The sequence below is a fragment of the Aedes albopictus genome, chromosome 3, assembly GCF_035046485.1.
Source record: "Aedes albopictus strain Foshan chromosome 3, AalbF5, whole genome shotgun sequence".
In the NCBI taxonomy this organism is placed as follows: domain Eukaryota; kingdom Metazoa; phylum Arthropoda; class Insecta; order Diptera; family Culicidae; genus Aedes; species Aedes albopictus.
In genome coordinates, this window is record NC_085138.1 from 191,093,875 (window position 1) to 191,120,801 (window position 26,927).

At 38.0% G+C, this 26,927-nt stretch overlaps 2 protein-coding genes and 1 pseudogene across 5 annotated transcripts in view; all 3 read right to left on the reverse strand.

The window, feature by feature from the left end:
* The window catches only part of LOC109429115 (ubiquitin-conjugating enzyme E2-17 kDa), a 50,448-nt gene extending 45,825 nt beyond the window's left edge, over positions 1–4,623 (reverse strand). For 2 of the 4 annotated variants that reach the window (XM_019704964.3, XM_019704962.3), the window contains exon 1: positions 4,335–4,623. The gene's annotated coding sequence lies outside the window, so the exon portion shown is untranslated. Of the gene's footprint in view, positions 1–4,312 lie in introns of all 4 variants that reach the window. The other 2 variants (XM_029863026.2, XM_029863024.2) reach the window with 1 other exon arrangement.
* Positions 4,624–5,741: 1,118 nt separating this feature from the next.
* LOC115261407 (uncharacterized) lies at positions 5,742–14,817 on the reverse strand. Its single transcript, XM_029863027.2, has 5 exons — positions 14,659–14,817; positions 14,259–14,385; positions 13,934–14,194; positions 6,633–6,683; positions 5,742–6,571 (listed from the first exon to the last, which is right to left on the reverse strand). The coding sequence occupies exons 2-5, from the start codon at positions 14,370–14,372 to the stop codon at positions 6,488–6,490; spliced, it is 510 nt and encodes a 169-aa protein (XP_029718887.1). The 5' UTR covers positions 14,373–14,385; positions 14,659–14,817; the 3' UTR covers positions 5,742–6,487.
* A 2,444-nt stretch (positions 14,818–17,261) lies between these two features.
* LOC134290504 (heat shock protein 83-like) lies at positions 17,262–26,292 on the reverse strand (annotated as a pseudogene).
* Positions 26,293–26,927: the final 635 nt, after the last annotated feature.

Genomic DNA, 26,927 nt, shown 5'->3' on the forward strand with positions numbered 1-26,927 from the left:
CAACCTTGAGTGCAAGAAAGTACCTACCCCTTCTTTAAGATGAATGTGTAGTGGGACAACGTCAAAGAGAACTTCGAGCGCTGCCGTTGGAGTTGAAAAGAACGCTCCAGACATCGCCATTAAGCACATCCTTTGAAGATGGTATAATTTTGATTGGATTGTTCGCTTCGCCCTTTTGTTACCACACAAGACACCCATAGGCCAATAGGTTCACCGGCATTGCACGAAGCCCATGCATCACTTGTTGTTACTCAATGTGAGGTGTCCAGGAAAACTTGGACTTAAGAATAACTCCAACGTACTTTACCTGATCAGTCACATTGATTTCAGATTCAAAGAGAAGAGACGTAAAGGTCGAACCCCATTTACGGTTACGCCTTTCAGTGAAAAAGGACATAGATGTTTTACTCGGATTAACCGAAAGGCCATATTGGCGACAGCACCCCTAAACTGTGTGGCTTCGTGGTCGTGCGGCTAGTGTCACCAAGCATTTAATCGCATCGTGCTAGGAAGCATGGGTTCGATTTCCTCCGCAGCTGTTAGGAAAAGTTTTCGGCTGTGCCACTGGGCGTTGCATGTTAGTCCGTTGTCTACACTCTAAAGAATTTTCACGTCCAATTTACGTGAAATATCACGTAGCTCACCCTTATTCACAAAATCTCAAAAGTTACCTGACGTTAGTAACTATCACCCGATAATCACGGCGTATGCACCGCCCTGTTTGGTAAGATCCACCTAATTTTCACGTAAATCGTTTGAATGCGTTTGTGTTAGTAAACTTCTGACTTGGAAGTTTCCGCAAAACGAAAGCTACGTGAATTTCAGGTGTGCAAAATAAAAACAATATGGCGTCAATACTAAGTTGGTGCAGGAACCACGCCGTTTCAGAGCAAGTTACTGCAAATCTTGAACGGTAATTTAATTGTTTAATGCAAATGTAATTATAAACAGTGTTGACTTCTATTATTTTCTATAGTTTCAGAAGCAGGTGTTAGGGGCTGTTTGTCTAGTCGACGGACAACTAGTTCAGCGAATATTTGGAGCAGCTGGACGACGAAGATTTTGCGTCGAAACCTCTGGATTTGTTTGGAATTATCCTCGGAATTATTCAATCTTGGAGAATCCAAAACGTATGTAGGTGAAAATTATTATGTTAGTGAATGCAACTTTAATAACTCTGAATAAAAGACTGATGAAGAATTTTCCTAAATTGTTACGTACTTGTAGCAGCTTGTAGCGTATTTGAGGTGTCAAGAGTTTTTACATCCCTAAAAAAATGCTATGATTTACGGTATCACATAATTTATGCTTTTTCCGCTTTTTTCATTGCATTCTGTAAGGATTTGAAATCTCTTGCCTCTTCAAATACGTTGCAAGCTAGTACGGCTACTTTATTTCCATTCAAAAACAATGCATAAATTACGTGAAATTCATGAAGAACTAATCTTGTTTTCACGTAATATTTACCTGAAATTCCAGTAGCACTCACACACATTTCACGTAATCGGTACGTACAATGAATGTCAAGTTTACCTGACTTATCACGTCGATTAGCGAAGCTCAAATTTATCCAGCTACCTGTCATTACGGTGAAGGTTACGTGAAAAATGTGGTGGATGAAAACTACCTATCTTTTCGCGTAAATCGGACGTGAAAATTTTTCAGAGTGTAGTGTCGTGCTTCCTTCAAAGAATGTATAAGCTCACTGTAACCATTGAGCGTGTCCGTGTCTTTTAACTACCTGGAGGGAGCTTTGCATCAGATCGAAAACGGTGCTGATACACATACCGACTAACAATGTTAGGTAATCGTCGGCAAAGCCATAAGTAGGGAAATCGCTATTGTTGAGTTGCTTCAATAGCGTATCTGCTACGAGTTTCCACAAGAGTGCTGATCCACAAACGCTCAATTTTCTAATCGCTGCTTGACGCAATGTCGGTTTTTGAGCATTTGGTTAATCCTATTTTAAATCATTGGAGATATACCATGACTCCGCGCGACTCCCAATATGGCATCGAAAGGCACGTTGTCAAAGGCACCCTCGATATCTAAGAAAACACCCGAACAAGATTGCTTTTGAGCGAATGCTTTCTCGATATTGTAAACAACCTTGTGTAAAAGAGATACAGTGGAGTTAACAGTTTGATATGCATGTTGATTTACATGAAGAAGCACGTTGACCAGATGAACATCGCTGATGTGATGATCCACAATGTGTTCTAAGCATTTCAGAAGAAGAGGTCAAACTGATAGTTCTAAAACTCTTTGTTTCTGAATACGACACACGACCCACTTTAGAAATAAACTTTACAGTATTATCCCGACAAAATTTGGTAATACCTATACTGCCCCCACTCGCATAACAGTCCCATTCGACTTTTCATCACTTTTGAGTTAACGATATGAATAGTAATCATTTTTGATGTACTTCCAAAAACAACAATAAAAATTACGAATTTTTATGTCAATGTGTAAAAAAAATACCAAGTTATGAGCGTCCCATATCAAAAGTACCCGCATAACAGTCCCATCATGGATTTTTATGTTACGTAACACAAAACTGAACAACTTTGTAGTGATTGTAATATTTTTTACAGTTATATATTCATGTGCAAAGCAATCTGTAAAAGTTTCGAAATGATCGAAATATTTTTCAAATTTTGGCAATTTTTTCAAAGTTTTATATGGAAACAAGTTTTCAAACTTCAAATGCTGTTTACTCAATTCCTACTTTTTGCAAATGGGACTGTTATGCGAGTGGGGGCAGTATACCCTGTAGCAAAACTGCAAACAAGTATTTTTTTTTCCAAACACGTTTGAAATAAACAAATACTTTCTGAAGCAAAATGGGATCGATCCCATCTGCCCGGGAGATTTGAGAGGAGCAAAGCTGTTTAGTGCCCACGCAATCGTTTCAATAGTTACAATGCTCCGCGCCGAAGCCAGAGATCAGGTTCATCTGAAGATGTAATATTCACACATCCGAGGAAGTGTGTGCTGATAAGTATCCCGAAATTTCATCATCAGCGGAATTGAAATCGCCATTTGGCAACCGAAGTTCGTTCACTCGGAAATACTTAGATTTCTCAAGGATTTTGTTTAATCGACTGACTTCACTCAAACTGGAAATATTTGTACAAAGGCTTTTTCAGCCGGATCGTTTAGCAGAGAGCTTTCCTGTAGGCTTTGCGATCCGACCTAAAAGCCTCCGAACCAGCCGAACATCGTCTGTCCCAACTCTTTCTACATTGTCTACAATGTAGAAGAGTTGGAAATTTACTCGAAAGGGCTTCTAATCCCGTCAAGTAATCCAAAATCTGTATAACTTTAGTATTCTATCCAATGCATTATACTGCACTGTACATAAATTTTCCCGCAAAACTTTATCAATAGTTTACAACCCCCATTCGCACAACAGTCCCATGTGAATAGGAAACCCAGCAAACATGGGACTGTTATGCGAATAAGGGCAGTTTACTAGAAATTACTTCTGTTGGAATAGAGCTTGCTGACGTTTATTCACCTCTCTCTTTCAAGCATGCAGGCGGGATAGAATTTGTTTTCATCGGGAAACCTTTCCTGATGACAACAAATCCTATTCCGCCTGCATGTTTGAAAGAGAAAAGTGAATAAACGTCAGCAAGCTCTATTCTTTACACTTCAAAGATAGTGTTGTGTTAATTTATTGTTACGATATTGCGTTACATGTTATACATTTGCTAGTAGATCCCTAAACGTTTGTAGAGCTTAGGTATAACACAGGCTCATGAAATGTAGCTTCAATCTAATATTCAGCCTGTAACTTTCAGACCATTTCGAACGAGACATATAAATGGATCCCTAGCACGGACATCCAAACGTAGAAGTGTTACATATGTTAATATTAAAACACGAATCGGGATGCCCAATTGGAATTCAACAAAATCTTAAACAAAACACTAGGTATGTAAGCAACATATGTTCCGAACAAAAAACAACCTACGAGAAAAAACTCAAACACAGGATCATGAACAATTATGAAACCTCGTCTAGTATTAGATTTTGCTATCCATTGATATGCATGTTCCAAATATGATAAATGTATACCTAATTAAAAACCATGTATAAATTTTGACAAAAATAAGTTTAAATAATTGGCATCTTCATAAATAATGTAAAAAAGCAGCTTAGTCCCCTCATTTACATCCTTTTCATTCATAAAACATTATTGAAATTTCTGTGTCAAAACAACACCACCCTGGACCACTGTGCAATTGAATGATCTAGTGTAGCCTGTGAAGCTTTTTTTTGCTCTTCTCGGTTATTCACGGACACGGGAGAACACTGCTCTGCACCTTTCTGCTGCTCCTCCGACCTTCCGCGCGCCTGGCTAAACGCTAATATCACAAAAATATTCGGACTCTGGGGGGATCGGATTCCAATCGATATCAGCACATTTCGCGACTACGAGCGGTTGGCAGACCGTGGCGGACACCCGGGACGCGGTTTAACTCCCGGAAAAGCACGAAAATTAACACTTTCGGTAGGCGACGACTGGTTGGTTGGAAAAATATAAAAATGAGAGTGAATGACGTTTTGTGCTGCTGCCGTTCCGCGAGACTGATGAAGAAAAACGGTGAGCCCTGCGGGAAAGTCACGCGCAATGAGGTACAGATACAGGTGGCGCAGATAAACATTGCGAACCACTAGCTATCTCTTTTGTTCTACCGCTGATCTTATGCAACTCAATTAGTGACGTCACTAATTGAGTTACATAAGATCAGCGGTAGAACAAAAGAGACAACTAGTGGTTCGCAATGTTTATCTGCGCCACCTGTATCTGTACCTCATTGAGTCACGCGCACGACGGACGGGAGTTTGGTCGATCTCGACGCGGATGACGTTTTGCTTGATTTTGACAGCGCACTGAGCGTCAGACGAATGTCGACTCGGTCATGGGGTGTTCGGAAAAGAAAGTTGCCTCGATTACGCATGATTTTCATGCATCATCACGGCTAGTTTCCACATCGTAAGTAACAACTGTTGTGCAAGATAGTGCAATATCGTGAATAAAGCTGTGATTTTGCATCGAACTGTGTTGGTGTCTTCTGCGCACTTATTGATTGCAAGAGGCTGGGTCCCAGTAAGGTGGGAAATGTTAAAAAAGTGTTATTTACACTGAATTTGTTTGATCTCGCACTGTCGCCGGCGTCGTCGTTGGCTGCTTCTAGCATACAGAGCGTGTGCAGAAGCAGCCCATTGAAGAGCCACCGCTTTGAAACCGCAGCAGCCTGATTGTGCGTTGGGCTCGATACACGCAGCAGAGCAGCGCACCGCTGCTATTCACATTCATTTGAATTGTATATATATTGTCCGTACTATCGCTGTCGCCTATATAAGCGACAGCGTGTTCTATGTAGAATTAGTTGTAAGCAATAGAACCACCACAGAGCAGGAGCACTGCCTCTCTGTGGTGCGCCAATAAAACGTTAAACTGTAGTAGAAGTAGTTCGTTCTTTCTCGAGTCCCCCGGGGGAATTAAACACAACGTGGGGCCTAGTCAACCGCTGGACGAAACAGAATTCTTTATTGCACGAAGAAAATATTTGAAGGATCTCAGTTCACATCGACAGTTAACGCATGGGTGTAAAAAGGACAAAAAACCAAGGATGTCTTTGCCTGATTCATGCAGAACTGTCAAGTAGTGTAATGAAGAATGGTAGAAATTGTCTTTCGAAAGAAAAAAAAAAACAATCAGATACTTCTGATTTGAATGTTTTATTTATTTATTCGCAATAAAAGATAAACGTTGCGGATATTGTTTTGTTTAGGACGGTACAACTGAGATTCAGTTCTATTATCGAGAGATTACTAAAAATCAATGGATCATATTTATTGTGTATCCTAGCTTAATCACTCAGATCCTGCTGATCTTAGTCAGCCGCCATAAGATTGCGCCCGCTTGATTTGTATACGGCGGCTGACAGCTGAACCCGGCGGCTGCAAAACAGTTTTAGCCAAGGTGCACACCGTATACAAATCATACGTGCGCGGTCTGGCGCGATCTGAGGCTGCGCGTTTCGAACGCAGCTTGCTGAGAATCTAAGATAAGCGCGACAATAAATAGTCCGTACATAGAGGTACAAAATCGTTCTCATACATAACATCATTTGAATAATCTCCATAAAATACAACTATGGATTGATATTATAAAAAATCATTTTGATCTTGATTACATTAATCCTATATATTAGTGTCAGCTACTTGTAAAAAAAAAACTACATCTATAAATACCATCAACGGAATGAATGGACCAAGGCACTTCGAGAATCGAAACTTGAAAAACGTATGTCCAAAATGGGCCACAAACGTTTTCCTCCAGTTGTGCGCATTACTACTCCTCTAAACGATGTGAGTAGCATTAATACGTATGCACGTAAGTAGTTGCTACATATTTGGTCAAATCTTGTAAATGAACTGGCTGTTTGTGTGGAAGTGTGTTAAATCTCTAAGGCATCAGCAGTTCAATGTTTGGCGACTGCATGTCGACGAAAATTTGATACTGCGAGTATACGCACATCCAGCAGTAGATCTGCAAAAAGGAAGGGTGATGGTAATAAAAATCGTAATTTGATTTAGCGGATTTTACTTACATTGTACGCCATCCATGCCCACAGGATCAAACTGGACAGTGTTTGTTGAAGCTGCAATAAAAATGAATTTAAGAGTTATATATTTTCAAATATAATAGCTAAATAAATAAGAAAATCAAAATATAAATATTATATAGGTTCTCCAAGCAAAGTCTCATGAAACCTATTGCCATAAGTCCGTGACCGGGCAAAAAAATTGCATTTCTGCAATTGTTCCATAAAATTCTCAAAGGATTCTTTTAGAAGTTGTACCAGAGGGTTTCCCAGAAGATTCTCCGAGCCAAGGATGTTTTCGATCACCTGGCATTCATTTGACTCATTTGCCCATAACTCAGTGCAGAAGCCTAATATTAAAATGTGGTGTTCGGCAAATTTGTACATTCGTGTTTTTCCTACAATTATCACCAAGGACGCTATATTCATATATATAACTCCAATATTTGCGGCGTGAAAGTGTTAGTACCACCTTCTGTTACTAAACGATCGACTTTTTCGATCGCTTAGTATGAGTAGGTGACACTAGCACTCTCACGCCGTATATATGAGAGTAAGAGTATGGCGTCCTTGGTGATAATTGTAGGAAAACACTAATCTATAAGTTTGCCGAACACCACATTTTAATATTAGGCTTCTGAACTAAGTTATGGGCAAATGAGTCAAATGAATGCCAGGTGATCGAAAACATCCTTGCTCAGAGCTCCTGCGTTATAAACTAACTTATTTCACAGACAAACAGACGTAACACTTGCGAAATTTCCATCGACCACGCCTTTAAGGACGTCTTGAGATCCCGCTTCAACAGTGCATCATAACTTCAGACGCACAAATCTCAAGAAGGAAGCTTCAAACAACAGTGCATTTTATTATTCTGTTCTTGCTCACTCGACATAAGCTTAAAATAAGAAGCTCAGGTGCGCTGGTTTTGTTTACGAAGAGATTTGTGCTCTCGAAATCGTGCCACAGTCGGCCATTGTGGTGGCCATTTTGGGATTCTAACAAGTCTGTCCTTAACGATCATTTTAAATTTTCATAGTTGTGGCTTTCACAATCAGAGGCGCGCGCATCGTTTTTCTTCGCGTTTGACGTTTCACACTAGCGCCTTCTGTTGGCGATATTGCACAACACAGTGATTCGTGCAACTTTTCCACCAGGTGATGGTAGTGTGAACTGGACGATGGATTTCCATGAAAATCATTCAAGGTATTACGTCTGTTTGTCTGTGCTTATTTGTTTAAGCCTTTCTTCGGGGATTTTTAAAGAAATTTTTCCGGAGACCCTTCCAGGAATCCTTTTAGAAATCACTTTGGGATTTATTTCTTGGCGTTTCTCCTGAACTATTTAAAAAAAATTCTTCTGGAATTATTGTTCAATAATTCGACGTATTCCCGCGGTTAGAAGAATTTCTTCATAAATTTCTCCAAGGTTTCATTGAGAAATACCTCAGGGATGTCCTTTAGAAATCCCATCAGAGAATTTCTTTGAAACTTCTCCATGCATTTCTCATAACATTCTTCTATAAATTCCTACAAAGTCATAAGAGTTCCTTCAGGCATTCCCCATGGATTCCTCCAGGAACTCCACCAACTTTAGAAATTGCTATTTTTTGTTCAGGAATCTCTTCAGAAATTTTCATTTTTTTTTTCTAGGAATCTCCTGAGGTATCTTCAGGGATTCCTTTAAAAATTCCTTCAGGCAATCCTTGAAGAATTACTCAAATCAAACTCCAATATTTATTTAATTTCATAAAGTACTTCTGTAAAAATCAGTGGATGAATAGGTATCTGAAAGAAATCATGGAGGAATTTCTGAATGAATCCCAGGAGATATTACTGAAGTCATCGCAAGAGGAATACCAAAAATGAAACCTTCTAAAAAAATCTTCGGTAACCCCAGGCGAATGAATCAAAATAAGTTGTTATCTAACCCGACGTTTCGACACTTTGAAGGAAGACACCATCCAAAGTGTCGAAACTTTGGGTTAGATAGTAACTGGTTTTGATTCAATGAGACTGCGTTGCAACGACATCCGAGTTGCACATGCAAATTTTGATGAAACCCTTGCTGACATTCATGAAGAAATCCTTATTGAACTATCGAAAGAGTCTGGTGGTATTTCTAAACGAATTCCTGATAAAGTTTTATATTGCATCCGTGGAAGAATTTCTGAAATAATCTTTGAAGGAATTTTTGAATAAATTGTCTATCTTATTTCTGTAAAAATCCCTGGAGGTATTCTTAAAGAATTCATGGAGGATTATTGTGAAAGAAACCCAGGGAAGTTGCTAAATAAATTACAGAAACTCTCCCTCAGAAACCCCTAATGAAACTCCTTAAGAGCATCGCCACGAAAGTCCTCATCGCTATCCCTATCATACCACTCCTTGTCGGGTGCTATTTTAGGATAGCACCCCACCTTCCCACCAGTGGTTTCTATTTTGGGTTTAGGGACTTGAAAAACATATTGATTTTCCACCGTGCGTTGCTAAAGGTGGTCCTCATTTTTTATCGGACGTAGTACAAACTGAAACAAATTAAATATGTCCTTATGACTTTTGATGAATCTTGCATAAAATCACAAAGGCATAAAGGGTCACAGACAAGCACACGTAACACTTCTAACATTTTGTCACAGACAAGCAGACGTCTCCGGTCTCCCTCTAGTCATTTGTTATCGTTTTATTTTTTAAACAATATTTAAATCAAATATTCTGTAGTTTGCAAATTGTTCTCATACGGCGCTTACATATTTTTTGCTCCTGTTTGACGTTCGCTCACTACCGGCACCTACTGAGCGTTTTGTGACATAGCGTGTTTGGCATTAGGGATTATGTTTACATGACGATGATTTTAATAGTATATAATTTCTTTCAAGTGATACGTTTCCCGAGCAAAGGTTGATAGCATATTGAAAACTAATTTTGATATTGTGATGTCGTAGATTTTGATTACTCACGTTGCTGTCGTTTTGGTCGTTTTAGCGGTTAAAACATCAAAATCGAGAGCAGAAAAATGTTCCCCTGAAATCAAGTTGAAAACTAGTTTTGCTATCGGTGCAAGCAAATTGAAAACACAATAAGATACCGTGGGGTGCCCTAATTTCGTGCGCGCCCAAATTTCGTTAACTTCTGACATCTGAGAGTATTATTATCTAATTAACAGCGGAATCATCAAAAATTTGCTATAACCTCGGAACTGCATTTGATCTCAATACAATTCACACAAAAAGAAATGAAAAATTTGATTTATGTCAAAGATTGAAAAAGAAATTGCAAATGTATGCAAATAGCAGATGCCATATTCAGAGATACGAGAAAATCAACACTCACGGAAGTGAACAAATATTTCGATCTCTATCAAAGGTAAATATTCCAATTTATGTTTGATTATTTCAATTCAATATGTTTTATTATAATACGCAATAAAATTACTTAAAAATGTTATTTTCTTATTTTGTTTCAACATTTTTGTTGTTGGCGAAATTAGGAACCCACAATTTGTATGGGTCCCTAATTTCGTGCACTCTTTTCTATAACTTTGTTTTAGAGGTTCATGTGTACACAAATGGCTACGAAGCCATCGCATGATTCGGTTATTAATAATAGTTCTAATAACTATTTTAATTGGTTTAAAATTAGCTAGGGACTGCTCATTGGGAGTAGTAGCTTACAGCCGCTAGTTTCATCCAAGCAAATTATTGCCGTAAGCTTTATTGCCAGAACACAAATTTGAAAGACGACACTTTACTAGAACTAACCTCCCGAGGAATGTATCTAATAATGGCACATAATAGAAAGGTAAAAAGCTACAATACAATTAAAAAAAATGATTAATTCACATTACTGACCATCAGTAAAGTTAGTGAACATTTGATTCAAATAGCAAACAATATATTGTTTTATTAGGATTTCAATAAAAGAGCGAAACAAACGTCAAAAATGATAACCCTTAAAACTACAGAAGGATTTTGGAAATCTTAATGTAAACATCCGGGACGAACATGGGAAACAGCAAATATTCACTCATATTTCGTCACAGACATCGATTTTATCTACAAGTTATGCAGGGTGTCTACTCAATTATGAAAATGAAATTCCCTGATATTTCCAGGATTTTTCCAGGTTTTTGAAAATAATTCCAGGTTTAACAAATCGACTAAAATAAACATGTTTTCAGATTTCTAGAAATTCGTGGAAACGCTAATTTTTGGGAAATTTCTAGTTCCAACTATAATGACATTTAAGGAGAACATTCCACCTGCATTTAGGACAGAAGCATGAGATGATGGAATTTCTGATGGAATTCTTAAAACAATCTTGGCGATACTTTAGGAGAGTTTTCTGCATAATTTGTTTAAAATTTTGTTCATGAATTTATAAGGAATTTTGCAAAGAAAACAAAAATAAGTTACACTATATTTTTGTATAAGGTAAGCTTGGCAGTTCCAGCAAAAAATCTTTCGAGTGGTTCCTGTGCAAACTTTCTTAAATATTGTCGGACATTTTAAAAATTGCAGCTAACGCTTTTAAACAAATCCTCAAAGAAACACTTCACGGATATCTTCAGTTATTGCGCACGTTATTGGTTTCGCAAAAGAATCGCTCAAGTATGTATTTTTCAGGAATTTCGCTAGATTCTTCTCTCTAGCGATTCCTCCTTTTATAGAAATTGCTAGCAACAATGACAGATATGTTTATTGGATTTCAGTCAGAAAATCCTTTAGAGTTTCAAAAGAATTGACTTCAAATTATACTGCCATATTTTAATTCTTTTCTCCACAACAAATTTGAAAGATTACTTTACTTCAAAACATCGTTTTACCATAAGTATACGAACACACATTGTAACAGATGGGCTACATTCAAAATTAATAGAAAAAAATGTTATTCAATAGTTTCACTCTCTAAACAAGTAATTGACAATTGGAATATACTAATAAGTTGGTAATCATGTTCCAAAACTATTGCATTATGTCCATCGAATATAGTTTCTCTCGAGTTCGTAAAAATATGTGGAGCTCAGAAGCAACTATGGGAAAGAGAGAGTTGAACATTCTTTCAAACATTTTTAAGAATCATTTATGTGTTGTTCTAAAAACGTTAAAGAAATGGTTAGAAAAATATTTAAAAATTCTTCCAGAAGTCATCTAGTTAACATTAACAATAGTTAGTTAACAATTAACATCGAACCCGCCAGAAGTTCCAATTGTTCAATAATATTCTGCAGGTGTTTCAGGAACTACACTCAAAATGTATCTTTAAGTTCCTTCAGGTATTTTCCAACAGCTACAGGCGATTGCGAATTTGTTAGGCAAACCTCAATAAAAAGACAGTTAGCTCATTCACATGGAAATAAAGAAAAATAGCTTTATCAACTTAAGTCACTAAGCCAATATTTAACGCTGCAATAGATTGAAAGATTTGAGAATTCAAAATTCTAACAATAAAAGCATGTCGACTCAGTTTTCCGAAATAGGTAAAACATAAAATAGGAGAGTGCTGTGAAAAAAGTACTGATAAATAATATTTAACGTGCGGGTAGTTAATAGCGGCGCAGCCAAAATTTTTATTCGCTTTGAGGCATTTCTAACTGAAAATTTGTATTAAAATGATAAACACAGAAATTCCCTGATGATCACCAGAATTCCCTGAGAATTCCAGGATTTTTCCAGGTCGAGTAAAATTCCCTGATAATTCCAGGTTTTCCAGGTTTTTCCAGGTAGTAGACACCCTGTTATGGTTTCATTGGTATTGTACGAGCATGCTACGTTTTGAAAATTAACATATTTAGGCGAATTCTACGTATTCGAGAGTGAGCGAAATTTGGACCCATTTTGAACGAAATTTGGAACCTGTGCACGAAATTTGGCACTTTCAAACAAATCCTAACTAATGCTATAACTATCTTTTATAATGTGAAGTTGCCTAATTTATATTTTTCTTGGGAGCTACAGTACCAGCACTAAATATTATCGAAGAAATTAATCTGATATACTTTATGGTAAAATTTCAGTCGTTTATCAAATTTTGAGAATCCTTAAGTGCACGAAATATGGGCACCTCACGGTATTAGGAAAGTTTTGGCAGACTTGTTTCATGATTCTTCGCGAATATCTGAAACGGTGTTTGCTGGATTCAAGGTTGACACGCCGGCTGGAAAAAATGGAAATTTTGCTCTCAATCCCTTGGAGCGCATTCCAATAATTCAGTTGTTCTAATTAACTCGAATAATTTTTCATGAAATGTGTAATGAATATAAATTTAAATACGCAAAACTTTCCTGAAGTGCTGCGGTGCACTTGTCATTGCTTCGCGGTGCACCAAGTGCACCGCGGTGCACGATCTGAAAACCGCTGGATTAACATATCCTATTTACCAGTGATTTTCAGGTTCACTGAATGGTACAAATGAAACGCGGGAGTTTCATCTCTAGCATAACGAGTGTTTAATAGAGATTCGTTCAGTAGGAAAGAAACTGTAAACGTTTATAATCTTTCACTGTTCATATTTTTCATAAACAAATTGAATTTTTAGAAACTTATATTCTTTGAACGTTAGAGAAAGATGCACATCATATCCGTAGTGGAAGTATTGGAGGAACTGTTGCAGAATTTATTCAGAAATATATTTTGAAGTTTCCGCTACATTAAGCGCGTTCAATTCAAAATTTGTATAGTTTTATCAGAAACTCTTTCAAGAATGTATAGAGGTAATCACATTAATTAATAAATACTGGGTAACCGAGAATACCTAGAATTGGAACCTTGAAAAAACATTAGGAAAGATTCAAAAAATAAGAATGATTTTGCTAAAAAAGTTGGTGAAACTTCTTCTCAAGCAAAGATTTTACTGTAGAACTCAAGCGCACAATCCCGTGTCTGACGTTTTCTATTTCAAAAGATTTATAAAATCTTAAAAGAAATGAATACAGATGTCTGGAAAAAAATCCGGTTGAGTTCTAGGAGAAAATACCAAACACTTTAAACTCTTCGAATGATAGTGTATAAGTTTTGTAACATTCAACAGTTGAATTATTCCGCCCTCTAATGCTTATCCTATGACACATGCCAAATTAATAAATTACGGAATTAAAATATATAATACTGATTACATTCCCACCAAAGTTTCCATGACTCGATACATGTATCGTACAAGATGGTTTACGTATGATTAATAAATTCAATTACAATTACATTCATTCGGGTATTTTGCTTAGAGAGTTTGAACCGTCGGTACATGATTTAAATTCTTAAAATATGTTTTTACCACCTGTCCATACCATAACAATTTATCCTGTATACTTACGTAGATATAGTAACCCCCGATCAACCACAGTCCAAACACGAACTGGAACAGAATGGCCACTCCGAACAGGGACAACCAGGGAAGCATCCAGCCTCGGGTCGTTGTCTTCAGCGAGTAGCAAATGCCGAAGGCCGACAGGATCAGCAAAAGGAAGTACGCAATGAAGAATCCTCCGACGATCTGCATCGAGTCGCGAATGTCTGTCTCGAACAGCGGAGAATAGAGCTGCGAAGAGTCTCCACCCGCGAGCATATAACCAGTCTGGAATAGAATGAATTATGATTAGGTACATACAAGAACTTCATGTGTGTTTTTCTTTACTTACCATGGTTATTAGCACAATGCACATTGCCACAGTGTAAGCGGCAATCGCGTAGCTTCCGGACTTAACCGAATTGGACCAGATGCATGGAGACCAGCACGATTCCAACCAAACCATTTTGAGGAGTTATCTGAACAATATGAAATTCATAGGAAGGTAAATTAAACACAAGCCTGAAAGCCTTAATTAATTAATATATGGATTATTATTCCATTTTAGAGCCGTTTGTATGGCTAGTCGACTTAAGCAAAACCAGCTACGTGACGCGTTCCAGAGATGCATCATGAGGAGGCACGCCCATTTAAATCCCATTAATGAAAACAATGACCAAACACGAATGCAATTGCGCTCAGGAACCATATAAAGCGACGCAATTATGGTTTTGCTTGAACATAATACTTACCTTGTGTAACTGATTAACTATTTGAAGTTTAAAAAAGTTTAGTCCAAGAAATAAGCGCATAAAACGAATAAACAAACAACTTTTACTGCCGCCGCGACGAGCTGATGATCGGAAATCTCACTCAAAATATTTATGTCGACTTTGTTGACAGACAGACATAGATATATATTATGCAAAGATCGGCGCACACGCCGGACATCTCAAACTTGCACGGAAAAATACACACCTGGGCATTCGATTTGAAAATACACTGAGGCAAAAAGGTCCCCTTATATTTATTTGGTTTACACTCAGAAATAAAAGTATACACGGAATTACTATTATTTATGCATTTTGTATCCGCATCTCCACTCTCTTTCTGTTTTCATGCTATCTGGTGCTTCGCCTGGGTTGACGAAACACTTCTCTTCAACCAGCAGATAGCATGAAAACAGAAAGAGAGTGAGAGAGATGCGGATACAAAATGCATAAAAAATAGTAATTCCGTGTATACTTTTATTTCTGAGGGTAAAAATTCTTTAAAAACTAAAAGCACAGACAACAGACGTAACACTTGCGAAATTTCCGTCGACCACGCTTTTAACGATCATTTTAAATTTACATAGTTGTGGCTTTCACAACCAGAGGCGCGCGCATGGTTTTTCTATGCGTTTGACGTTTCACACTAGCGCCTTCTGTTGACGATATTGCACAACACAGTGATTCGTTCAACTTTTCCACCAGGTGATGGTAGTGTGAACTGGGCGATGGATTTTCATGAAAATCGTTCAAGGTGTTACGTCTGTTTGTCTGTGATAAAAGTTTTATTTAACGTTTAACGATAAGAGATGACTAGAGGGAGACCGGAGACGTCTGCTTGTCTGTGACGAAATGTTAGAAGTGTTACGTGTGCTTGTCTGTGACCCTTTAGGCCTTTGTCATTTTTTGCAGGATTCATAAAAAATTTGGACATATTTAATTTGTTTTAATTTGTACTACGTCCGATAAAAAGTAAGGACCGCTGTTAGCAACGCACGGTGGAAAATCAATATGTTTTTGAAGTCCCTAAACCCAAAATAGAAACCACTGGTGGGAAGGTGGGATGCTATCCTAAAATAGCACCCGAAAAGGAGGGGTATCAGGTATCAGAAGGCCGGCTCCAGAGGCACGTTATCCTCCATTTGGGACATTTGTGCCATCGCCAAAATAACAGCCTATTTCATCATCTACCTGAGGGAAAAGGAAGGAAAAAGGATTTGGATGGGGATAGGGACAGGTAGGGAAATAGGAAAAATACCCTGGAAGAGGGTACTAACGCACAAGCGTACCACAATGGGTTCAAACGCCCTGAAAAGGGCACTGTAATAACGCATAAAGCGAAAGAGAGCCTATAGCTCTTTACCACAGCGGGTTAAGAACAACAGAATATCCTGAAGATTCAGGTTTCTGAAGTCAGTTTCACTTAATAAGTGTTTACCGAATACTCGGAAACGCAGTTGCGCGAAAACTGGACAGTTACATATCAAATGATACGAAGTTCCATAATCGGATTCACAGCTATCACAGGCAAATGAATCAGCTTGCTGAATATTCGCCATGTGATAGCTGAGTCGGCAGTGGCCAGTCAATGCTTTGACCAGCATGCTGCAATTCTGCTTAGACAGATTAGTTAGATACTTCGCCACCCGTAGAGATGGCTCAGCACTATACAATTTGGTTTGACGACATGACTCCAAACTATTCCAATATTGTCTGTGTTGAGTGACAGCCCAGGTGTGAATCTGAAGCTTAATCCAACACTTCGATATCGGAATAGCTGGCTCAGGGCCAATGAAGTCATGTGATGCTCCAGAGCGAGCTAACTCATCAGCCAATTCATTTCCAGCGATGGAAGAATGACCAGGTACCCATAGAAGGTGAACAGCGTTTGCTGAATTCAGCTCCTCGATTTGAGTTCGACAAGCGATAACTATCTTCGACCTGGAGTCGGCCGAAGCAAGTGCTTTAATAGCAGCCTGGCTATCTGAACAGAAGTATATTACTTTGCCCATAACGTGCTGCTGAAGTGCTGATTGCACTCCGCACATAAGAGCAAAGATTTCGGCCTGAAAAACGGTACAGTGTCTACCAAGTGAATAAGACTGATACAGCCTTAGCTCACGAGAATAAACACCAGCACCTGCTCGACCTTCGAGAAGGGAGCCATCAGTGTAACATACGATGCCGTCTGAAATACTTCTTTCCAGATATCCAGATGTCCACTCTTCCCGGGAAGGGAATTTCGTGGAAAATGTCCTATATGGAAAATTACAAGCAATTGTAAGATCACTTGGAGCAAGGACAATTTTGTCCCAATTCACCAAAAGTGGGAACAACGAGGTGTGTGTTGAACTGCGGTTCACAGGAGTTTCCTCTAGTAGACCGAGTACCCGTAACCGGTAAGTGCAAGAAAGGGCTTCTTGTTTGAGATGAATGTGTAGTGGGGCAACGTCAAAGAGAACTTCTAGCGCTGCCGTAGGAGTTGAAGAGAACGCTCCAGACATCGCCATTAAGCACATCCTTTGGAGATGGCCTAATTTTGATTGGACCGTTCTCACTTCACCCTTTTGCCACCACACAAGACATCTGTGGTATTTATTGATATAATTTAGGTAGGAACTGATTAGTCCATTTTAATTAATACTAAGGCAGCATTACTGGTGAACGTATCTGGTGTCTACCGATGACTGTAATCCACACACTCCTGTCAGTCTCTTCTACTCTCCGGTTGCTGTGATCATCCCAGATCAACTCGACTACCACATCTCCTTTTTTCCCAAAAACAAAGGACTATGTGTCTCCAGTAGAATGAATGATGTAATATTGCTGCCACGATGGACGTGTCAGGCGATGACAAGAGTTAGGTACACTTTACCTTGAAGGCGACGACAAGAGTTTGGTACACTAAACGTTGACGGCCTTCTTCTTCTTCTTGCCTTCTTCCTGCTTTTTCTTGTCCATTTCTCCCGCTTCATCGTCACTTACCTCCTTCTTGCGTTCCTTTTCTACCGGAATTTTGATTAGGTATCCAATGAACTGCGAGTGTTTATTCACGTCTTGATCTTGCTCTCCTCCATGTATTCCAGCTGACATTCATTGATGTGGAGGACAATCTTGGTACCACGGCCGAGGGGTTCTCCGGTGTTCTGATGGACGGTGAAGCCACCTCCAGCGGATGATTCCCACACGTACTGTTTATCGTCGTTGCTGTTGGACGTCCAGCAAGGACGAGTAGAAAGCCAGACCAGAACAGAACGATCATGCTGACGTCTCCGGCTTCCATGAACAGCTTTTTCCGTATTCGATCCTTCGCAGGTTGCTGACCAGATCGACCTTGGACAAGATCCGGTACAACCGATCCCTCAAAACATCGCCGATTTCATTATTACGATCTAAGGCACGAATTCTCTTTATATGACCCATATTCTTCTCAATGAATTTGCCAAACTCGATTTTGCAGATCTCATTAAATTTTCAACTCTTTTCAATCTTTCAATGACATGGCTCAAGTCAGGCAAACGTTTCCACATTTACCACATTCAATGATCAGTGATCATTCGTTCATCGGTCAAGTTACCGATCTGGTTGTCCGCAGACTTTCCCTTGATTCTGCTCACTGTAGGAGTCAGTCAAACTATAAAATTTAAAATAAATAACAACACTTCAATGCTTCAACTCTTTCATCTTCCTTTTTTTATTATTTCTTTTTTCATCATTTCTTTTTTTTTCATCACTTCCCTTCACCAAACACAAACACGTCGTCACACAACAAAATCCGTTTTGAAACTGCCCGAAGTACATCCAGTCCACCGCCGCCGGCACGACACGCGTCGCGCTCTCTCTCTCTTTTCGTTTACCGGTTTCTCTCGCTGGTATCGCTTGCTGCGAGATCTTCGTGCGTATCATTGTTGCTGAATCCTCCTACCCGCTCATTCAGTTCTTCAAGTTAACACTGATACAAATCATCGGTTTGATTCCTAATTATATTCATTTATTCTAATACTCATTCCTACATCCTCCTCCTCTTCTACTCTGTTCATTTTCAATTAAATAACAATAAATGCTCATTAAATAAGGGGTATTTATATTTTCTCATGACAAAAATAAAAATCCTAATTATCTCACTTGATGAAACATGGAAAAACCTGTAAAAAATAAATTAATTATAATAAAAAGAAAATATGAGTAATTTGTGTTAAATTTGAAACATACTTACAAACCAAGTCTGAGAAATGAATACCTATGAGCTTTCCAAGTCTGAGAAATGAATACCTATGGCTTCCAGGGCCCATATAGCCGAGGCGGTAAACGCACGGGTATTCAGCATGACCATGCTGAGGGTGACGGGTTCGATTCCCGGTCGGTCCAGGATCTTTTCGTAAAGGAAATTTTCTTGACTTCCTTGGGCATAGAGTATCTTCGTGCCTGCCACACGATATACACATGCAAAATGGTCATTGGCAGAGGAAGCTCTCAGTTAAAAACTGTGGAAGTGCTCATTGAACACTAAGCTGAGAAGCAGGCTTTGTCCCAGTGGAGGACGTTACGCCAAGAAGAGAGAGAGAGAGGAGAGCTTTCCAGGCTCTATAGTATTTAAAAATTCATATTTGAAGTACAAATGTAATCCAATGCTATAGTTAACACCTGTGCCCTTGGGGTCATCCATTAAGTATAGGAAAAACCCGTACGAAGGGGGGAGGGGGGGTTGAAAATTCCCAATTTTAGCGTGACGTACTTAATGGATGCTCCCTTGCCACTTGTGGATGTAATGAGATGCATCTTTCAGACACATCTAATGCCATCTTTCAGGCATTGCTAGAGCCACCTTTCAGACATATCCAGTGCCATCTTTCAGGCATATCCATCGCCATCTTTCAGACACATCTCATGCCATCTTTCAGGCATATCTAGAGCCATCTTTCAGACAGATCTAGTGTCACCTTACAGACACATCTCATGCCATCATTCTGGCACATCTAGTGCCATCTTTCAGATACATCTCATGCCATCTTTCAGGCAAATCTAGTGCCATCTTTCAGACACATATCATTCATCTTTCAGGCATATCTAGTGCCATCTTTCAGACACATCTAGTCTCATCTTTCAGACACATCTCATGCTATCCTTCAGATACATTTAGTGTCATCTTTCAGACACATCTCATGCCATCTTCCAGGCATATCTAGTAACATCTTTCAGATGAATCTCATGCCATCTTTCAGGCATTTCTAGTGCCATCTTTCAGACACATCTGGTGTCATCTTTCAGACACATCTCATACCATCTTTCAGACATATCTAGTAACATCTTTCAGACACATCTCATGCCATCTTTCAGGCATTTCTAGTGCCATCTTTCAGACACATCTGGTGTCATCTTTCAGACACATCTCATGCCATCTTTCAGGCATTTCTAGTGCCATCTTTCAGACACATCTCATGCCATCTTTCAGGCATTTCTAGTGCCACCTTTAGACACATCTGGTGTCATCTTTCAGACACATCTCATGCCATCTTTCAGGCATTTCTAGTGCCATCTTTCAGACATATCTGGTGTCATCTTTCAGACACATCTCATACCATCTTTCAGACATATCTAGTGCCATCTTTCAGACACATTTGGTGTCATCTTTCAGACACATCTCATGCCATCTTTCAGGCATATCTAGTGCCATATTTCAGACACATCTGGTGTCGTCTTTCAAACACATCTCATGCCATCTTTCAGGCATTTCTAGTGCCATCTTTCAGACACAACTGGTGTCATCTTTCAGACACATCTCACGCCATCTTTCAGGCATATCTAGTGCCATCTTTCAGACACATCTGGTGTCATCTTTCAGACACATCTCATGCCATCTTTCAGGCATTTCTAGTGCCATCTTTAAGACACATCTGGTGTCATCTTTCAGACACATGTCATGCCATCTTTAAGGCATTTCTAGTGCCATCTTTCAGGCATTTCTAGTGCCATCTTTCAGACACATCTGGTGTCATCTTTCAGACACATCTCATGCCATCTTTCAGGCATATCTAGTGCCATCTTTCAGACACATCTGGTGTCATCTTTCAGACACATCTCATGCCATCTTTCAGGCATATCTAGTGCCATCTTTCAGACACATCTGGTGTCATCTTTCAGACACATCTCACGCCATCTTTCAGGCATTTCTAGTGCCATCTTTCAGACACATCTCATGCCATCTTTCAGGCATATCTAGTGCCATCTTTTAGACACACCTGTTGTCATCTTTCAGATACATCTCATACCATCTTCCAGGCATATCTTGTGTCATCTTTCAGACACATTTCCAATATTTCATTGTTCTATTCAATATTTCATGCTATCGATTTTTTCATGTACAATCCCGATCTCAAAACTTTTTTGGATTGAGGTTTTCAAGCTCAATGTTTCCAATAAAGCATCAAAACCAGAAAATATTCCATTGTTCTATTCAGTATTTCTTGTCACAGATTTATTCATTTACAATCTCCGATCTCATGACTCTTTTGGATTGAGGTTTTCAAGCTCAATGTTTCCAATGAGGCATAAAAACCAGAAAATATTCCATTGTTCCATTCAGTATTCCTTGCCACAGATTTATTCATTTACAATCTCCGATCTCAAGACTCTCTTGGATTGAGGTTTTCAAGCTCAATGTTTCCAATAAAGTATCAAAACCAGAAAATATGTCATGTTCCATTCAGTATTCCTTGCAAAAGATTCATTAATTTACAATCTCCGATCTCATGACTCTTTTGGATTGAGGTTTTCAAGCTCAATGTTTCCAATGAGGCATAAAAACCAGAAAATATTCCATTGTTCTATTCAGTATTTCTTGTCACAGATTTATTCATTTACAATCTCCGATCTCAAGACTCTCTTGGATTGAGGTTTTCAAGCTCAATGTTTCCAATAAAGTATCAAAACCAGAAAACATTCCATTGTTCCATTCAGTATTCCTTGCCAAAGATTCATTAATTTACAATCTCCGATCTCATGACTCTTCTGGATTGAGGTTTTCAAGCTCAATGTTTCCAATGAGGCATAAAAACCAGAAAATATTCCATTGTTCTATTCAGTATTTCTTGTCACAGATTTATTCATTTACAATCTCCGATCTCAAGACTCCCTTGGATTGAGGTTTTCAAGCTCAATGTTTCCAAAAAAGTATCAAAACCAGAAAACATTCCATTGTTCCATTCAGTATTCCTTGCCAAATATTCATTAATTTACAATCTCCGATCTCATGACTCTTTTAGATTGAGGTTTTCAAGCTCAATGTTTCCAATGAGGCATAAAAACCAGAAAATATTCCATTGTTCTATTCAGTATTTCTTGTCACAGATTTATTCATTTACAATCTCCGATCTCAAGACTCTCTTGGATTGAGGTTTTCAAGCTCAATGTTTCCAATAAAGTATCAAAACCAGAAAACATTCCATTGTTCCATTCAGTATTCCTTGCCACAGATTTATTCATTTACAATCTCCGATCTCAATACTCTCTTGAATTGAGGTTTTCAAGCTCAATGTTTCCAATAAAGCATAAAAACCAGAAAATATTCCATTGTTCCGTTCAGTATTCCTTGCCACAGATTTATTCATTTACAATCAGTGATCTCAAGACTCTCTTGGATTGAGGTTTTCAAGCTCAATGTTTCCAATAAAGTATCAAAACCAGAAAATATTTCATGTTCCATCCTTACCAAAGATTCATTAATTTACAATCTCCGATCTCAAGACTCTCTTGGATTGAGGTTTTCAAGCTCAATGTTTCTAATGAGGCATAAAAACCAGAAATATGCAATTGTTCCATTCAGTATTCCTTGCCACAGATTTATTCATTTACAATCTCCGATCTCAAGACTCTCTTGGATTGAGGTTTTCAAGCTCAATGTTTCCAATAAAGTATCAAAACCAGAAAATATTTCATATTTCATTCAGTAATCCTTACCACAGATTTATTCATTTATAATCTCCGATCTCAAGACCCTCTTGGATTGAGGTTTTCAAGTTCAATGTTTCCAATAAAGTATCAAAACCAGAAAATATGTCATGTTCCATTCAGTATTCCTTGCCACAGATTTATACATTTACAATCTTCGATCTCAAGACTCTCTCGGATTGAGGTTTTCAAGCTCAATGTTTCAAATAAAGTATCAAAACTAGAAAATATTTCATGTGCCATTCAGTATTCCTTGCAAAAGATTCATTAATTTACAATCTCCGATCTCGAGAATCTCTTGGATTGAGGTTTTCAAGCTCAATGTTTCCAATAAAGTATCAAAACCAGAAAATATTTCATATTCCATTCAGTATTCCTTGCCGCAGATTTATTCATTTACAATCACCGATTTCAAGACTCTCTTGGATTGAGGTTTTCAGGCTCAATGCTTCCAATAAAGTATCAAAACCAGAAAATATTTCATATTCCATTCAGTATTCCTTGCCACAGATTTATTCATTTACAATCTCTGATCTCAAGACTCTCTCGGATTGAGGTTTTCAAGCTCAATGTTTCCAATAAAGTATCAAAACCAGAAAATATTTCATATTCCATTCAGTATTCCTTGCCACAGATTTATTCATTTACAATCTCCGATCTCAAGATTCTCTTGGATTGAGGTTTTCAAGCTCAATGTTTCCAATAAAGTATCAAAACCAGAAAATATTTCATGTTCCATTCAGTATTCCCTGCAAAAGATTCATTAATTAACAATCTCCGATCTCGAGAATCTCTTGGATTGAGGTTTTCAAACTCAATGTTTCCAATAAAGTATCAAAACCAGAAAATATTTCATATTCCATTCAGTATTTCTTGCCACAGATTTATTCATTTACAATCTCTGATCTCAAGACTCTCTCGGATTGAGGTTTTCAAGCTCAATGTTTCCAATAAAGTATCAAAACCAGAAAATATTTCATATTCCATTCAGTATTTCTTGCCACAGATTTATTCATTTACAATCTCTGATCTCAAGACTCTCTCGGATTGAGGTTTTCAAGCTCAATGTTTCCAATACAGTATCAAAACCAGAAAATATTTCATATTCCATTCAGTATTCCTTGCCACAGATTTATTCATTTACAATCTCTAATCTCAAGACTCTCTTGGATTGAGGTTTTCAAGCTCAATGTTTCCAATGAAGCATAAAAACCAGAAAATATTCCATTGTTCCATTCAGTATTCCTTGTCGCAGATTTATTCATTTACAATGTCCGATCTCAAGATTCTCTTGGATTGAGGTTTTCAAGCTCAATGTTTCTAATGAGGCATAACAACCAGAAAATATTCCATTGTTCCATTCAGTATTCCTTGCCACAGATTTATTCATTTACAATCTCCGATCTCAAGACTCTCTTGGGTTGAGGTTTTCAAGCTCAATGTTTCCAATACAGTATCAAAACCAGTTAATATTTCATGTTCCATTCAGAATTCCTTGCAAAAGATTCATTAATTTACAATCTCCGATCTCAAAACTCTCTTGGATTGAGGTTTTCAAGCTCAATGTATCCAATAAAGTATCAAAACCAGAAAATATTTCATGTTCCATACAGTATTCCTTGCAAAAGATTCATTAATTTACAATCTCCGATCTCAAAACTCTCTTGGATTGAGGTTTTCAAGCTCAATGTATCCAATAAAGTATCAAAACCAGAAAATATTTCATGTTCCATACAGTATTCCTTGCAAAAGATTCATTAATTTACAATCACCGATCTCAAAACTCTCTTGGATTGAGGTTTTCAAGCTCAATGTTTCCAATACAGTATCAAAACCAGAAAATATTTTGTGTTCCATTCAGTATTCCTTGCAAAATATTCATTAATTTACAATCTCCGATCTCAAAACTCTCTTGGATTGAGGTTTTCAAGCTCAATGTATCCAATAAAGTATCAAAACCAGAAAATATTTTATGTTTCATTCAGTATTCCATGCCACAGATTTATTCATTTACAATCTCTGATCTCAAGACTCTCTTGGATTGAGGTTTTCAAGCTCAATGTTTCCAATGAGGCATAAAAACCAGAAATATGCAATTGTTCCATTCAGTATTCCTTGCCACAGATTTATTCATTTACAATCACCGATCTCAAAACTCTCTTGGATTGAGGTTTTCAAGCTCAATGTTTCCAATACAGTTTCAAAACCAGAAAATATTTCATGTTCCATTCAGTATTCCTTGCCACAGATTTATTCATTTACAATCTCCGATCTCAAAACTCTCTTGGATTGAGGTTTTCAAGCTCAATGTATCCAATACAGTATCAAAACCAGAAAATATTTCATGTTCCATTCAGTATTCCTTGCCAAAGATTCATTAATTTACAATCTCCGATCTCAAGACTCTCTTGGATTGAGGTTTTCAAGCTCAATGTTTCTAATGAGGCATAAAAACCAGAAATATTCAATTGTTCCATTCAGTATTCCTTGCCAAAGATTCATACATTTACAATCTCCGATCTCAAGACTCTTGGATGGTGGTTTTCAAGCTCAATGTTACCAATAAGTATCAAAACCAGAAAACATTTCATTATTCTATTCAGCATTCTTTGCTACCGATTTATCTATTTACAATCTACTATCTCAAAACTTTCTTGGATTGAGGTTTCCAGGCTCAATGTTTCCAACGAAGTATCAAAACCAGAAAATATTCCATTGTTCTATTCAGTATTCCTTGCCACCGATTTGTCTATTTCCAATCTCCGATCTCAAAACTTCAAGCGTCAAAACCGAGAGATCCTTTAACGTTCGATTCAGCGTTAGTTTACAGATTTCTACCCTCATCATTTCACAAGTTCTGATCGAAGAAACCCTATTAAGAAAATCAATGGTAACTGCAACTTATTCCATCGTACCTTCAGCACACACTCTGTCGGATTTCCTCAATCATTCCTATTAGAGCTGTTGAGTTACATCATCATAATGTTTGTTACGCCTGAACTGAAACTGCATTGAGTTGTAAAAAAAAAAAAAAAAGTCTCATGAAACCTACTGCAAGCCTATCCATATACGTGAGAACAAAAGATGTGTACAAAGTTCTTACAGATAGATTAACACGGGAAATCTGAACACAAACCACTACCGTACAGGAATTTGGATTGGTCTATATCTATCATGTCACAATTATTCCTACAATCCTTTTTGATTCATCGTGTTATGACGCTCTCTCTCTTTTTAAATTTTCATACATTAAGAATCCTTGACCTCATGTAAAGTAACAACTAAAAGGTTATCGTTTACAATAAAACAACAAATTACAAATTACAAAATTACATTAAAATCGGCTCGTAAAATAGATTTTGTCATTTCGGTTCGATCACTGCGGAAGTAGCGTTCACAAAACAGAGTCGTTTCAAGAAAACACTGCGTTTGCGTGGCCGAAATTCTTTGAAAAAGCTAAATAATAAAAACAAACAAAACCAAGGCATCTTCAAAAATGTGCAACTTGAACACCCCTGCGCCCGGTGGTTGTCTCTTTTGCATCGCCACCAACGCAAGCTGTCATAGATGCTCCACCGCCATCAAAGTGCAAAACATTTCCGCTCCACAACCACAAAGACTTCGTTTCACATCTAATCCAGTACCGTAACACCTACCTGTTTGCGCCATTGTAGGAGTCAGTCAAACTATAAAATTTAAAATAAATAACAACACTTCAATGCTTCAACTCTTTCATCTTCCTTTTTTTATTATTTCTTTTTTCATCATTTCTTTTTTTTTCATCACTTCCCTTCACCAAACACAAACACGTCGTCACACAACAAAATCCGTTTTGAAACTGCCCGAAGTACATCCAGTCCACCGCCGCCGGCACGACACGCGTCGCGCTTTCTCTCTCTTTTCGTTTACCGGTTTCTCTCGCTGGTATCGCTTGCTGCGAGATCTTCGTGCGTATCATTGTTGCTGAATCCTCCTACCCGCTCATTCAGTTCTTCAAGTTAACACTGATACAAATCATCGGTTTGATTCCTAATTATATTCATTTATTCTAATACTCATTCCTACACTCACCAGATTACCACCTGCATGTTTTCTAATCCTTGAATGGACAAATGCAAATTTACGAATTTTGTAAAATCGACTAGTTTTACATTGAATTTCTTCAGAGTTATTCGCCGCAATTCCGGAGCAGTCAATATCACTACTTTATCGGCCACAGATGCGGCCTAACTCTTGATGTCTGCATTGCCCAGCTTGTACCTACACCAATAATTTTTATTAAGTAAATCGCTTGTATTGTCACA